Genomic DNA, 15,025 nt, shown 5'->3' on the forward strand with positions numbered 1-15,025 from the left:
TAAACCGTTCACTTATTAAAATGTTTTATAATTTACATAAAAATAGTCACTAATCAATGTAAGTGGTGTGACATGTGCGTAACATCGGGTGTGATGGGTTTCATTTTTCACTGTCCCATAAACGCATGTCAACACAAGTGAAGTTAGTTCTGTTCTTCTCATTAACCTCTCATCACTCCAGACCTGAAAATCCTCAAAATCAAATACAGTTTAAAGTGGATTAACAAATACCAAATCTCTTTTGGAGAGCTTAATAAATGTTTAGGATTTATTAGTTTTTTTTTACAAGGGCGAACAAAATGTCCAAACAAAAGATTGACACCTGAAAATGTTTTAACATAATTTGTATTCAGACTCTAACATTTTTAAAGACAAAACACACATTGTTCTCACCAAAAAAAGATGAAAAAGAATGTTTATTTGCATATTCGTGCTCATCCGCTCTCCTATAGCATCCTTGAGCTCATATTAAGACTGGCCAGTTGGTCTGATCCATGCGGTCGGTACCCACTGCGGTTCAGCCTGAGCTCTCCTCACAGCGGTCAGCAGCTGCACACATGCGGCCTGCAGGCCATCGTTTACTATCACATGATCAAAGAACTGACAGTAATGCTGTTCCATATTGCGTCCTGCATCCTCTATCTCCTGAAAATCTTCATCCTGACTCAAAAGACAGAAAATATAGAGATGAATGGAAATAACGTACCTTTAAGACACAAATCATACCTTGAAAGGTGACAAATAAATTGAGTGGACATAGGTAAAGATGCTAGCTCACCTTAAAAGGTCGGCTGGTGTAGCAGTTTGTGATGATATGCGAGTTCATCCGTGTGCATTTCATCTGCTCAACAGAAGGAGGCTTTATAAAGATGACATAAGCCCTCAGCTCTGCAGTCCTCACTGACTCTAATGCCTGGAGGTCAAGAACATAGAAAGCAAAGTCAAGCATCGGAACAAGTCAGGCATAATCCAGATTAGACAACCAGTTTTGCTTTATAGTAGCATAATAATAGTATACTTCTCTTCCAGGGTTATTAGAAACTTTATAGATGAAAAAATATTATAGATGAAAAACGTAAATATAGGTTTAGGTTGAAACACTAAAATTACTAACTGTAAATAAAAATTTAAACCGAGATGAAAATAAATGAAACCAAAATAGAAATAATTAGATATGTAATAATAAGAAAATTATAAAAATGGCAAAAGAACACAAAAATAAAAATAAAAATTTATCTAAAATTAAAACAAAAACTGAGAATATAAAAATAAAAGCTAATTTAAAATATTAATAAAAACTATTATAGTATAGTTTACTATACTATTAATATTTAGGCTTAATTCATTTGTTAATATTTAGGTTTCATTGTTTATATTTTTACTATTTCGTTTTTTTTTTTTTCCCCCCAGTTTTAGTTATCGTTTTTATTAATTACTGGAAATAATTAAAAACTAAAACTAAAACTGAAAAAAATAAACCTAAATAGTAAAAATGTAAATAATAAAACCTAAATATTAACAAATAAGTCAAGCCTAAATATTAATAGTATAATAGTGCTTCAGTTGCCATGGCAGGATTTCTAATTTCTGTTTAGTTGACATATTTCATCTAAATTTTTTATTTTATTTTAGCTTTATATCAAGTAACGAAAATGTTTTGAATAGTTTTAGCTTTAGTCAACAATAATAACCCTAATAGTATATTAATAATACTAAAATAACACTGTTCTCCTCAACAGATCTGAACACGAGTTACTCGCCTACGTTTAATACGTAAGTTAAGGTGTTGTCCACTTTCCTAACCTGAAATATTTATAATAAAACTTAGCAAACACCACTAAAAACAACAGATGAATATATTCCCAAGAGAAACTCACATATGGCTCAATGTCAATCACACAGATCTTTCCACTCGCCAAGACATCCTTAACCGCATCTACACTAGTGCCATAGAGATGACCTCTCAACTCCCCAAACTCAATAAACCTGAGGAAGAAAGAGAGAAAAAGTCACTGACCTATCTTGCCCCCCCCCCCCCAAACATAGTAAATTAGGAAATATCTGTTTATGCACAGTTGAGTATATTTAGACCACCTGTGATTGCAGACCATGGTGTCAAACTGCTCTCGGCTGATAAAGTGATATTCTCTGCCAGATCCCTCATGGCATTTGGGTGGCCGTGTGGTATCTGAGTGGAAATGAAAGTCAACTTCAAAATCAGCACACGTGTCCACTTTTTCATATGTACAGTTATATCACACAAAGTCATATCTATAATATGAAACTCACGGGGAACGGCTCCTTGGTAGACCTTTGGATTGATCTCAATTAGCCTCCTGCGTAATTCATTTACCCCGACACCGGATGGACCTGACGGCAGAGTACCAGTTCAGGACACACATGATAATGTGCAGGCAGAGTTGGTTGTACAAGGTGGTATAGCTGTATTTTGCTGGCTGATTGTAGCCCACTCAGACACACTCACCCAGCAGTGCTATGAGGCGGTGTGGGTGCTCTGGATGGTGCTGGTACTGCACCACCTCCTCATACGTGTTGGCCAGTGAACTGTAACAGCTCGTGGGGCAGCGTAGGGTGCAGAACTGGGATGTTCCAAAAGCCTGACCTCTACGTTGGCGACAGAGACGCAGACTTCGTCGAAAACCAGCTGACATTCACAATAATATGTACAAAGAATAAAAACACAATCAAAAATGCACACAGTCATATGATGCTACAGAATCAGGAACAGACAGTTAATGAGTGGTATGTGTTGTATATCGTTATTAATCTAATATAATCAATGCATGTAATATCTTCCACCTGACTAGTCAATATACTCCTTTAAATCACTAGCATGTGCAAAATGTTGGTATCTACAACCAAGTCGTAGATAAACCTAAGTTGCCTTCATCTAGTATTCTTCAGTTGCCTTCATCTAGTCCTCTTCATCTAGTGTTCATATAAGCTATAATAAATATAAACCAGTAAATCTTGTAATATCTGTGAGTCACTTACTCAGATAAATCCCCTCAATGTTGGTGCTGAATTCACTCTCCTCTGAAAAACGACACAAGACACAGTTAATGCATCTAATAACAAATGCAGAATAATTATCAATGACTTGAATAAAGTAAAATATCATATCAGCACAAGCAGCTGCAATTAATATAAAGTTTTATGATTTCTACACTCACCATCCTTTAGCTCTTCTGACGAATCATCATGAAGGACACGGGGACATACATTTTAAGAGACAATCATTTTAAAGTGTTTAAAGCTGCACTCTGTAAAATGTTGTGGCACACTTCATCTTTAATACCATGATATCATTTTTTTTTTCACAAATCTAGTTGTTGCTGTAGTTGTGAGAATAGTTAAAGATGTAAAAACATTGACCCTAAATCTGAATTCACTACAGTTTTCTCCTGATACGTTCTGGACTTACCTACCAGATTCAAACGCCTCCTCATCTGTGCATGAGGAAACAAAACACATGTGTAAGCAAAACAAGCATTACATAGATAGGTTTTAATACTCATTTAAATCAGACAAGAAAACGTACCTGCTTCTACACATTTTTCATCTATGGCAATCAAGTCATCTTCTGTAAGAATAAAAAAGAGGAAAAAAGAAAGAGATCAGAGACGAGCCTGAGGTGTGTTTCACACAAGCACACACAAGCAGTGTTCACACAAAAATATTAAGCAGCACTACTTTTTTCAGCATTGATAATAACAAATGTTTCTTAAGCAGCAAATCAGCATATTAGAATGATTAAAAGGATCATGTGATACTGAAGACCGCAGTAATAGCTGCTGAAAATACAGCTTTACCATCACAGGAACAAATCACAAATAGAATATAATAAAAAGGAAGCAATTGTTTTAAAATGTAATGATATTTCACAATAGTACTGTTTTTACTGTAGTTTGATCAAATAAATGCAGCCTTGGTGAGCATAATAGTCTTTTTTCAAAACAATGAACAAATCTTACTGAAATTGGAAATTATAATAATTATAATAACCTGCAGGCTTGTGTATTTCTAGACTCTCGACTGAATGCTCACCTTCATCCACTGTGCTCACTGCAGGTTGGCATGGAAGCAAAAGATAGCCAATGCATAACAGTTGAATTCAACACATATTGAGTAAATGCACATATAAAACAATAACAGCATATACTGTGTACTCACAGGTTTTGACACAAGTGTAAGGATGATAAGGCTGAGACCACCATAACTCTTTCTGCTTCCTGCAAAAGCACACACAGTCACATTTGGGTTTTAAAATCGGGGCCGGCAGTAATTATCAACCTAATCTCAAATCCCATTCAAGTCAGCTGCCAAATCTCATCACATCATCACACAGCCTATGCAGATGTGTAATTATCTGTCACTGACCTTTAACCCTTGACTACTTAGAACTGACCTTTTCAGCAAGCTGGTGGAAGGAATGAGGCCAGCGCAGGCCGAGATACTGGGTAGTTTTACAGCCTGCCACCAGAGAGTGTCTGACTGATCCACAATCTCCAGGATATCTCCCTTCCTGAATGCCATGCCGGCATCTGCGCAGGGAATGGAAGGGTCCACGTGGGGATTGTAGTCCACCATGGCACGCACATACAGCTTGTGAAGAGAGCAAAGTCATTAAAAACATCATGCACATTCCAAGCTGATAGACACACAGATCTATGCAATAAACCTTCCTTTACCTATTATAAAAAATAAAAAAAATGAAACAGTCAGCAACATTAATAAATATGTCAAGGAGTTGTATGCCAATATGTTGTCACATGACCTCATTACATGCATAATAATTCTGTAAGTGAAATCTAATAATGTTCTTTGACAGGTATTTTGTCCATTATTTTATTCCAAGTTTGTATAAAATGTTTTCATTCTTGTTAGTCTGACCAAATAATTATTGAAGATAAAGACGTTAAGCTGATTTTACTTCTGGAACATTAGTCATACTACAAATTGAAGGTCATGGCAAGTGCAATGCATTTTGGGATACAGTATGCTGCACAGTGTGCTTTGTTTTGGGAAAATGAAGTAGTGTGTGTCACTGTTTCACTGGTTGCTGTGATACATGTGGTTGAATAAAATAGTAATATACAGCTCATTTGGGTATTCCATGCTATTCCTGCTGATCATAAGTTATGATCCTGTGATAGATCTAGACTAGTACTGATTATAGACTTGTATAGATCTAGGGTTGATGTTTGGTAACTCACCATGGTTTGGTTGTTGACTGGCCTGTCAGTGATGGGAACCACCTTAAACATTAGGGTTCCATGGGAGTGGGCCTGTGGTAGGAAATGAAGACACAAAACTTAAAACTGAATATTGTTGAATTATCATTATTTTCTTGTTGAAATAGAAGACTAGTCAGAATAGTTGTTGTTTGGTACAGTAGAGCCTTGGTTTGTGATAAAAAAAATTATTTATTCTACTTTGCTGTAGAATAAATGATGGCACTATCGTTTTCTATAGAGTTGCTTTACAGCTGAATTGCATACTGCAACATTGACGTTGGTATTGAACTGATTTGAATCTACACTGAACTGACTCAAACTGAATAATGACATTTCTACCTTTTATAGAACTGCTTATAGCTGAACTGAACTCATTTCAAATCGATGAACTTCACACTGTTATTGATCAACTGAACCAACACTAAACTGACTTGGGCTAAATAATGACACCATTGTCTCCATAGTTGAGTTTCCATAACTGATTCTGCTATTTTCCTGTTTATTTCTGTGAAACTACTTTAATACAATCTGTATCAAGTTCTAAGGAAATAAAGGTGACTTGACTTTATCTGACATTGGTGCCGTGACCCGGATAGGAATGTGGGACACAAGTGTAACAGAATCCCATTTTGTGGACCAACATATAATAGGAGAGTAAATGTGTACTAACCAGAATTTGTATAATCTGTTCTGGTTCCAGTCCAAACACGGGTTGACCGTTTACCTCCACCAGCCTATCTCCAGCATGCAAGAGACCTTCAACAAGAAGCACGTAGACAAGAAACAAGACTCCATGAGAAGTAATACTGACATAGAGAGTATAAAATACGTGAGCATGGTATATCAGAGACACAAATAGAAAGGGGGGATTCAGAAAAACAGTACAGCCAGGCAACCCTCACCACTGCGGTCAGCCAGTCCTCCATGTATTACCCGAGCAATGTATATTTCCCCTGTCGCATCATCTCTCCTGATTGTTGCTCCCTATATGTTAGAAGAAAGCAGATATCAATCTAAAAATCTTCAAGGCTTCATTTGATATGAATCAAGCACAAAACATGCATTCATCAAACATCTGATGGAAGTGGCATGCCAGGAACAATATTTAATGACAAACTGAACTGCAATGTTACATGAAGAGAAAGACGACGAAGAAGAGATATGAAAACGGACAGTTATGGGGATGTTGAACCAATGAGAATGACCAATAAAATACCAAACAAAACAAAACATCACTTCCAAAAAGGTTGGACAAGCACTAATGTGACAATGGTAAACATCAAGGACCGGTGGTGACATATTAGATGAATACACACATATTAAAGATTAAAGACCTGCATGCTTGAGACAGCAAAAATATGAAAGGATGTTCATAACCGTGGAAACGTGGAAGTGGCCTTATTCCTTTTTCTTGTTTTTCTTTTTCTTCTGGCTAAAGAAACATCTAAATGCGCTGCTGTTCACTTTGTGGTTTTGGGCAGGGCTGGACGACAAGGAGCCATTGGTCATCCGGTGCTGGACATCGAGCTGTGTCCGTTGAGGAGATCGTGATGGCTTTGTTTTGGGATTAAAGGATTTCCCCTTTGATAGCACTGGCTGCTCCAGAAAAGTGATGGCAGATGAAGAAGAAGAGGAGGAAGAGGAGCTGGAAGGACAATGAGAAATGCAAGAGGATGAGGCAATAGCTGGACTGGTGGGAACACTGAGCGATCTGATGCCCATCCGGTTAACCACTCTACTTGCAGACTCAGGGCCATGTGGTGATTCCGAAATTGCGTTGCTTGTGGAGACTAAATCTTGAAGCTTCTCCACTACATGCGTTAACATCGCCAAAGCCTGAGAATTCTCCTGCACACTCTCAGATATGCGTTCGGTAGCAGCAGCCATCCTCTCACCAAGCAGGTGGACGTTTTCAGAACTGGTAGCCAGCTGCAATGTATTCCGCAATTCATTCAGACCTTCCTCCTTTGCCGGCCTTGTATGAGAGCATGTGATGGTCTCCCTTATCCGATGACAGTGCATTGGGCTTGGGGGAGTGGTTCGGGAATGAGTGGGAGGATGTTTTGGAGGAGGATTTGAAGCATGAAAGCAGCAAGATGTTGAGGAAATCCATGGGGATGGTTGGGAAGATTTATGTAGCATAGAACTGCCATCACTCTCATCTCCGCTGTCTAAATTTTCAATCAAACTGTCTTCAGTGAAAGAATGAGAAATGAATGGTGAAATGGTTGAAGACAAGAAGACAAAGAACAGTAATTACATGATGCTTTCAGCAAAGGGATACAAGTCACAAATCTTGATGAATGCAATAATGGGAACCTCCAAATCTAGGGTTTTGGTCCTTACCAATCAAAACAGAGCTACAGACACAAGGGGTGGAGGAACTGAGGCTCTGTTTCCATAATATACTGTTCTGGCGGCAACTTCCCAAAGTGTTGCAGTGGTGTGTAGGGGTGGAAGCATAAACGCTTGGGGATGCAGGATTCTTGCTGGATGTTGAACCACCCACCCTGGAACCTTCCAACATGGCATCTCCAACCAGCCGTCCCCCAGCTGAGAAGAGTCCACAGTGGGCTGCTTGCCTTAAAGTGTCCCAGTGGCTTTGAAACTCTCTACCAGCTCCCGTCTATCCATGACAACACACAGCTCATAATTACCAGAAACACTTTTACTAGATTTAAAAAAAACTGAACTGAACCTTGTTGCTATGCTGATCTGAAAGACAGGCTCCAGTAATGTACATTGAAAGAGTCAAAATAAATCAAAGGATAGTAAAAGCAAGCCTTAGATTTGCCTGCCACTCCTTTTTCTGGTCATGCTCACCAGAGGCTGATTGTTTTTGACCAAGCAAACAATCCTCATGACTTCCTCATCTTCAGGCAGGTCTTTAGGCAATGGTGGCAGATCTGGCTCATAGTCTCTCAAACTTACTGTGTCATGAGCAGAAAGGAGAGCCTGAAAAACACATGTGGTTTCTGTTATTTCTATGGTTGACAACACATTCCACACAACTAATCGAATACTGGAAGTGGTCAACTTGAAAATCTTCTAATTAACAAAAATGCAAGGCAACAATGTCTACAATCATCTACTGGTCCATAAAGTCTGCCCCGAAACACTCCAAAAATGTCTGGCCTGAGACTTTAGAAAGGTTCTATCATGAAGAGGGTGATGGCCAAGAAACTATGCCCCTCCAAACACCATGCTGTTTAAAAAACATGTATCTATATCCTTAGAAAGTTTGCTCACCTGTAGGTGGGGATGACTAAGGAGGGCATATAGTTCTCGAGCTTCATTTGAGGGTTTTGGGACTGCCAGCAGGTCAGACAGAATCTAGAGTGCCAAAACATGAGTCAGGATTTATTAGGAATTGAAAATGTATTGGTACAAAAATTGGAGTCAAGTCCAAGACCTCTAACAGACCCTCTAAGATAGGGGTGGGCAACTCTGCCCCTCGAGATTTATTGTCCTGCAGTTTAGCTCAATAACACCTGCCTCAAATTTTCAAATAATCCTGAAGACTTTGGTTAGATTATTAGAACAGTGGATCTCGAAGGCCAAAGTTGCCCACCCCTGCTCTAAGACCTAGATCCAAACCAATACCAGACCCCCTACGGCCCAGACCAAGGGCAACAGTAAACCTCATGAGCCCCAGATTCAGGCCAAAACATAAACCCAACAGAGCAATAACATCATGTCAGTCGGGTAATAACATTATGTTCATGTGGTGTCAAGAAGTCTAAAGACCAAGTACAATCTGCAATGAAGTCCTCAGGCACACTAAATGATGAAGCTTTAGAGATCATATTTTGGATATTTTGAACTCCATCAAGGAAGCATGAAATGAAACTACAAGGCATGAGTGGCACAAACTGTGGTAAAAATTAAAGGATTAGTCCACCCAAAAACATAATTCTGTCATTAATTACTCACCCTCATGTTGTTCCAAACCCGTAAGACCTTCTTTCATTATGGGAACACAAATTAATATTTTTGATGAAATCCGAGAGCTTTCTGACACTGCATAGACAGCAACACAACTACTACATTCAAGGCCCAGAAAGGTAGTAAGGACATCGTTAAAATAGTCCATGTGGCATCAGTGGTTCAACCTAAATTTTATGAAGCTACGAGAATACTTTTGTGCGCAAAAAAAAAAAAAAAAAAACGACTTTATTCAATTGCGTTGTTGTCTATGGTGAACTAACCCTTGGTGAACTAACCCTTTAAGGACAGTTAGAGTGGAGCTGACCTGTAGAGAGAGTCCAGACGAATAGGAAAGATATGGCCTAGCTGGACCCTTTAGGTGCCTCTGTAGACATTCATACACCTGCAGAGAAAGAAGGAGGTGATGAACCCTGACCTTTAACTCACTGTTAATAAGTGTATGTAGGATGGACTCTACCTTTAGTAGGGACTGCAACCAGGGGGCGTTGAGGAGACTGTACAATAGTTCAGCTCCATTTATATCTTTATTGACAGAGCCCCTCACTTCAGCAATCACATGTGCCAAGATCTGTGTCAGGCCTGGAACATGCAATGCAAGCACCTTCAGAACTGAAAGCTGGTTGAGTACATGTCAGTTTTCTGTGATGCTCACTACTTTTTCAGCAGCTACAACAGTACTAATATTAGCATGTTGTTAATTAGCAGGGCAAAACTAAAATTAAGCTGGCAGCTTTTACATTTAAGTAGCTACTTGCAGCATCATACCTTTGTCTCCCATCTCCAGTGGAGCTGACCCAGGATCAGTCTCCACATCTGGTCTCATTGTCAATCCTGGAGTGTTTGGGGGTTCAGGGAATAAATAAATGATGCACTGACCCTCCTCATATACAGCTGCAAGAAAAAGCACATGAACTCAAGTAAAGCTGCTGGTCAGTTGCTGACTGTTACATACAAGTAAACTGTAAATTCAGTAGAAATGTTGTGTTTATGCTGTTACTTCCTCTTCACTGGTGTGAATAAGACATTCTAGCTTGGGCTGCATTTCACAAAAGCACCATAAGGTTAAGTACCATTGACACTGATGGTCTCTGCAATCTACTCAGCCTTACAATGCTTTTGGGAAACGCATTACAGAACTTTTATGGTTGTAAATACAATTCAAGTTTCCAGCCTTACCTTATATAAGTGTTTAATATCTGAGACATTGTGATTTGGATATGCACTTAAAACCTTTACAGACAAACAATAGTGGTAATTTAGGGTGGTGTGGCATAAAGATCATGGCTAGTAACCAAACGTTTGTAGGTCCCTATAAGGATCATTGGTCTATAGGGACTGTCCTTATTGTTACTTTTAATAAAAGCATCCAGGGTATGACAGATTTGCAAATTATAGACAATTGATTGGTTAAAGTGTAAGGGCTGATAATGCTTAGGTCTTAGGTTAAATCCAGAAATCCCAGAATGGAGGTGGTCCACGAATGCCCTTGTCACAGTTTGACCTTGAGCAAAACACGTAAGTACAGGTTACTCCAAGGGGCCTGTCCTGGTAATAAGTGCACCCTAAGTGGCTTTGGATAAAAAACTCTACATAACCAATTACAATATCAGAAGGAAGAGCGTGATTTTAATTTCTCACCATGATTTGTTATGATCACTGCAGGTGAAGACACTGGATATTAATTTGCAGATCTTTTGAACAAAACAGGTGCACCTACTTTCAGACTTTATGACTTAATGGGTGCGATATAAAACTCTGGACATCATATCTTCAAATATTCTTTCTGAGAGTTACTGTGATTTTAAAAGTGGTTTTACCTCAGTGTTTCTGCATTTGAGGCTATTTGCATAGCCAAATCTGATTTCTGACTGCAGAATATGTCTAGAATTTGCACGTAACAACTCTGAATCCAAGTTGAGCATCCCAGGAATACACACAAGGAAGGGTTTAATAATTACAGTAAATAAACAGCATACTACATTTGTTCCACAGGGAGCTTCCTCGTAGATAAACCTGGGAAGCAAGAACCACAAACCCACATCCAGGCAGAGAGACTTAAGTAGCAAATCCTGTTCACTCACCTCCCTCTTCCCTCACGTTGTTTGTCTTTCTGTTTGGATCCCAGTTTAGAATTTAACACACTGAAGAGATTCTGAAGAGGGTTTGCATGATGACGGTCAGTTTTAATTCACTCAGATATAATGGTATAAACAGAGGAATAACATGAATAGTATTCCATAGCAGAGCACGGAAAAGTCCTCTTGGGAAAAAGAAGTGTAATCCCTCTCTATCCTGCTTAATCCCTCACAAGCAAATGAGTCAATGGGGGAGAGAGAGTGTGTAGGAACTTGAGGGAGGAAATTAGGAAGGGAGGGATTGGAGAGCGAATCAGGATGTGTCTGTGAGTGAATGTGTGTCCTTTCATATTCTTTCAAATGTCATTCTATCACAAAACTCCTTTAGTCTGTCAGTTATTGATTCATCATAACACAGACTCACACAACACATACAATCAGTGATTCTCACTGCACACTTACAAACCCGATTCCAAAAAAGTTGGGACACTGTACAAATTGTGAATAAAAACAGAATGCAATGATGTGGAAGTTTTAAATTTTAAGATTGAATCATTCCTCACTCTACAAGATACAGAACACCTCTCTCTCTCTCTCTCTGACCCACTCACACAAATTTAACATCTAATGGTCCCACACTGAACACATTCTGCCTCACATACGCACATGTACGTGGGATGTAATCTCCTTGATTAAAACAGTGGAGCCAATGGCACACTTTTTTTTATCACACTGCATTGTTTTTTCACATTATACCTTTTTAAAATAAAGCTGTGTATGGCAGATCGGGGCTAACTGTCACAGGGAGTTTATCTCAAAAATTTAAATTGCCTAAATGCTTATTTCAGAAATTTTTGATTTTTATTTTATTTTAAATGTCTGTCTTTGCTGATTTGAACAGTGATAATGTATTCCTAAAATGTAAATAATTCTGTCTTACTCTCCTGTGTTCTTTCAAAAAAAATTATGACTTTCTTGTTCTTCGTCTTGACCTTATAATGAAAGTCATTCGGGTCCAATGTTGTTTGTCAATCTACTTGTGTTCTGCAGATGTGAGGAACTTATACAGGTTTGGAACAACATGGTGTAAGGTCCGCGCACCTGGTCCAAGGAAGGTATCCAGTGGCGGATGAAGGTCTCTTGCGTGTTCGGTCTTTTCAGCGCGCAGAGTTATTCAATTTAGGTTTAACTCAATCTGACTCCATTTTAGTATCTGAATTCTAATTTAGGTTGAAAGGCACATTGGTTGTTTGTCGGTCTCTGATTATTCTTACATTCGATTATTCTAATTAACTCTTTACTTTGTATTTTTTCTCGTTCACTAGGAATCTATGTCGTTTTAGGATGCCTCACGCCGGCCGCTATGCGTGGGCTCCACGATCACAAAACTCGCCAGTTTGATCCTTATTCAGAGGTTTATGGCTAATACTATTTACTTTAAATAGTAGGTTTGTTTAGCCCCCTACAATTACCCATGTAATGCTCAAACAATAATCAGCGGTTCTGGAGATCAAAGTATTCTAGTTTCTTTTATCCTTACAATGGTTTTTTGGATGAACTATCCCTTTAAGTGGCACCTACTCATTGATATGGTCTCCAATATTTCTTTTTTTGACTCTACCTTTTATTACTACATAGCAGTTTGAAACACTTTATAGAAGTTCCTATAAAACGAATGTCTGTTTAACACAACACAATCCAGAGCACTTCTATTCTGATGCCCCATAAACTCTTTGTGTAAAAGAGGTCTTTTAAATATATTGAAAAATTATGCTTAAAAAATGATGTATACAGGCATTAGCTGATTTGGAAAAAAATGTTTTCCAATTTTCATGATTTGTTACTTAATCTCATCGCTCTCTCTACTATCCAAAAATCAGTTTAACATAAAAAGTACAAACAGATGTTGATACTTGCCCTTTAATGCCAAAGCAGACGTTCAAACGATGTATCACAGGTTTGTCCATTCTGACAAGCCTGCAAATAATAAAACCATTTAATTTCAAATAGTTTCAAACCATAGGACAGAAACTAAATAGGCTTATGAACTTTTATAAGAAAGAAGAAACACTTACAATTTCTTCTTCATTTGTTGTTGACATCAATGGTCAAACATCTGTCCAAATCTGTGCTAGTTTGTAACTAGAAGCTATTTTCGGATTATGCAGATGCATACCTTTTGCCACCTTGACAGTGGAAATAGACCAATATTAATGCATCTTACACTGATCTAAAACCCAATGACCCCAGCAAACTTTTTGACTTGTTCAACTAGTATTGGAAAACAGAGCTTTGTTCGCTGTAATAAGGGCCAAGTAAAAGAGTCAAGATGACAATTTCATTTCCCAATCATTTTATTGCCATCCATTTAAATTAGGAGTCAGTACAACCAGCACAAACAATATTCTTCAAAAATCACACATAAACTTCATACATGCACACACATACGTTCAAACACAGGTTAATATGCCCACCTTGGCTCAGCATAGAAAAACTGATGTGGAAGTACAACCCGTACCTTCTTGTACCCAAAGCACAACATGAACCATGATATTCATGCAACATCTCAAGTGTCAGTGGTTGTAAACATCAACAGTCCTTCATCATTACAGTTTTCACGATTACGTTTAATAACATACAATCACACGCAAGCATCTCTGATCCTTGGAAATGAGTTTTGTGACCATTTATTCAAACTCCTTCTAGTGCTCTGTACGTGAAATACCCTGCAGATTATCTACAACGCTCAGATTATCTGTGCTGTAGCCAGATCTAACCATCAAATAAATAAAACAATGTCAATAAAAGAAAATAATGTATTAGGCTGTCGAGCTTTAAAACATGAGGCTCAACTCGAAGCTATTGCTGGGTACAGAGATGTAATGACACAAGTCAGAGGCACTTTTCAGAATACTTCACAAAAGAAGCACTGATTTTAGCATTGAATACTACAGTGCTTGTATGTGTCAAGTGACCTTCCTGCAATAACAGCTTAATTTAACCACAGCAAAATGCAGAAAATACATCTCATGACCAAATCAGTTCAGCATGCAAAGTGTTGTGGCTCATCAGAGAGCAAGATCTTCAACCTCTTGTTCCAGTGTGCCAGTGACATCCACAACAAAGCTCATACATTGCCGACGCATACTCAGATATGCAGAGGAAATTTCAAACCATTCCAAATGTTTTCTGAAATAAAGGCTTGAACAGTTTTAGAAAACTGACTACAAAAATACTTAACTTCCCCGAAAGAAGTGCATCAAAACAAAACTGCTGTGCGAGTGCATAGAGAAAGACCAAAATATATATGTGTGCGTGTCTGTGTGATCTCAGTTTAGTGTCAACCGTTTCAATACTAAGTTCAATTTGGATGAACAAAGAAGCTAAACAAAGATTTATACATAAAGAAGCAGGTCACCAGTTTCTTACGAAAGCTCCAAATGGATCAGAAGTCAACAATAAAAGTCAGTCCACATTGTGTGTTTTTTTTTCTCTTGGGACATTCATTAATAAAATTTATGTGAACAAATTCATGATTTGGCTCCAAGGCAGTTTGCTTTTTGTACTGAATGATGTAATAAGATCAGGAAATTTAATGTAGTAGTTTACTTCAAAGACAGAGGTAGATGACCATTATTTCGGATGGCTTACAGTACATTAATGAACTTCGTATGTCATCGATCAACTGCTGACACTGGATTGACAAGTGTGTGCTTGGAGGGAGAGGTGATCGTGACATGCTAT

General features: G+C 38.3%; 2 protein-coding genes across 4 annotated transcripts; both read right to left on the bottom strand.

Moving 5' to 3' along the window:
• Positions 1-284: 284 nt before the first annotated feature.
• mpp4b (MAGUK p55 scaffold protein 4b) lies at positions 285-11,496 on the bottom strand. Of its 3 annotated transcripts, none has more exons than XM_016271547.1 (22): positions 11,288-11,496; positions 9,972-10,097; positions 9,664-9,785; positions 9,511-9,588; positions 8,508-8,591; positions 8,082-8,213; positions 6,161-6,242; positions 5,929-6,014; positions 5,238-5,309; positions 4,430-4,626; positions 4,195-4,253; positions 4,069-4,086; positions 3,563-3,604; positions 3,450-3,470; positions 3,195-3,206; positions 3,016-3,057; positions 2,486-2,665; positions 2,290-2,370; positions 2,095-2,188; positions 1,878-1,986; positions 779-913; positions 285-660 (listed from the first exon to the last, which is right to left on the bottom strand). In XM_016271547.1, the coding sequence occupies exons 2-22, from the start codon at positions 10,027-10,029 to the stop codon at positions 469-471; spliced, it is 1,896 nt and encodes a 631-aa protein (XP_016127033.1). In that variant the 5' UTR covers positions 10,030-10,097; positions 11,288-11,496; the 3' UTR covers positions 285-468. The 3 variants fall into 3 exon arrangements, with proteins under 3 accessions (XP_016127033.1, XP_016127031.1, XP_016127034.1); XM_016271545.1 differs by having other exon boundaries at positions 3,195-3,209; XM_016271548.1 differs by lacking the exon at positions 8,082-8,213 and having other exon boundaries at positions 3,195-3,209.
• On the bottom strand, positions 6,445-7,962 carry LOC107584793 (uncharacterized). The gene is made up of 2 exons (XM_016271549.1): positions 7,605-7,962; positions 6,445-7,450 (listed from the first exon to the last, which is right to left on the bottom strand). The coding sequence occupies exons 1-2, from the start codon at positions 7,783-7,785 to the stop codon at positions 6,657-6,659; spliced, it is 975 nt and encodes a 324-aa protein (XP_016127035.1). The 5' UTR covers positions 7,786-7,962; the 3' UTR covers positions 6,445-6,656.
• Positions 11,497-15,025: the final 3,529 nt, after the last annotated feature.

Source organism: Sinocyclocheilus grahami, unplaced genomic scaffold (genome assembly GCF_001515645.1).
Source record: "Sinocyclocheilus grahami isolate Dianchi unplaced genomic scaffold, SAMN03320097.WGS_v1.1 scaffold63.1, whole genome shotgun sequence".
NCBI classification, from domain to species: Eukaryota; Metazoa; Chordata; class Actinopteri; order Cypriniformes; family Cyprinidae; genus Sinocyclocheilus; species Sinocyclocheilus grahami.

Coding starts and splice junctions, on each gene's coding strand:
- LOC107584793 (XM_016271549.1), bottom strand. CDS start 7,785: ATGTTGGAAGGTTCCAGGGTGGGTGGTTCAACATCCAGCAAGAATCCT. Junction 7,451..7,604: donor CTGTAGCTCTGTTTTGATTG/GTAAGGACCAAA, acceptor CTTTCACTGAAG/ACAGTTTGATTGAAAATTTA.
- mpp4b (XM_016271545.1), bottom strand. CDS start 10,029: ATGAGACCAGATGTGGAGACTGATCCTGGGTCAGCTCCACTGGAGATG. Junction 5,310..5,928: donor AACAGATTATACAAATTCTG/GTTAGTACACAT, acceptor TTCCTACCACAG/GCCCACTCCCATGGAACCCT. Junction 3,471..3,562: donor TGAAAAATGTGTAGAAGCAG/GTACGTTTTCTT, acceptor CCTCATGCACAG/ATGAGGAGGCGTTTGAATCT.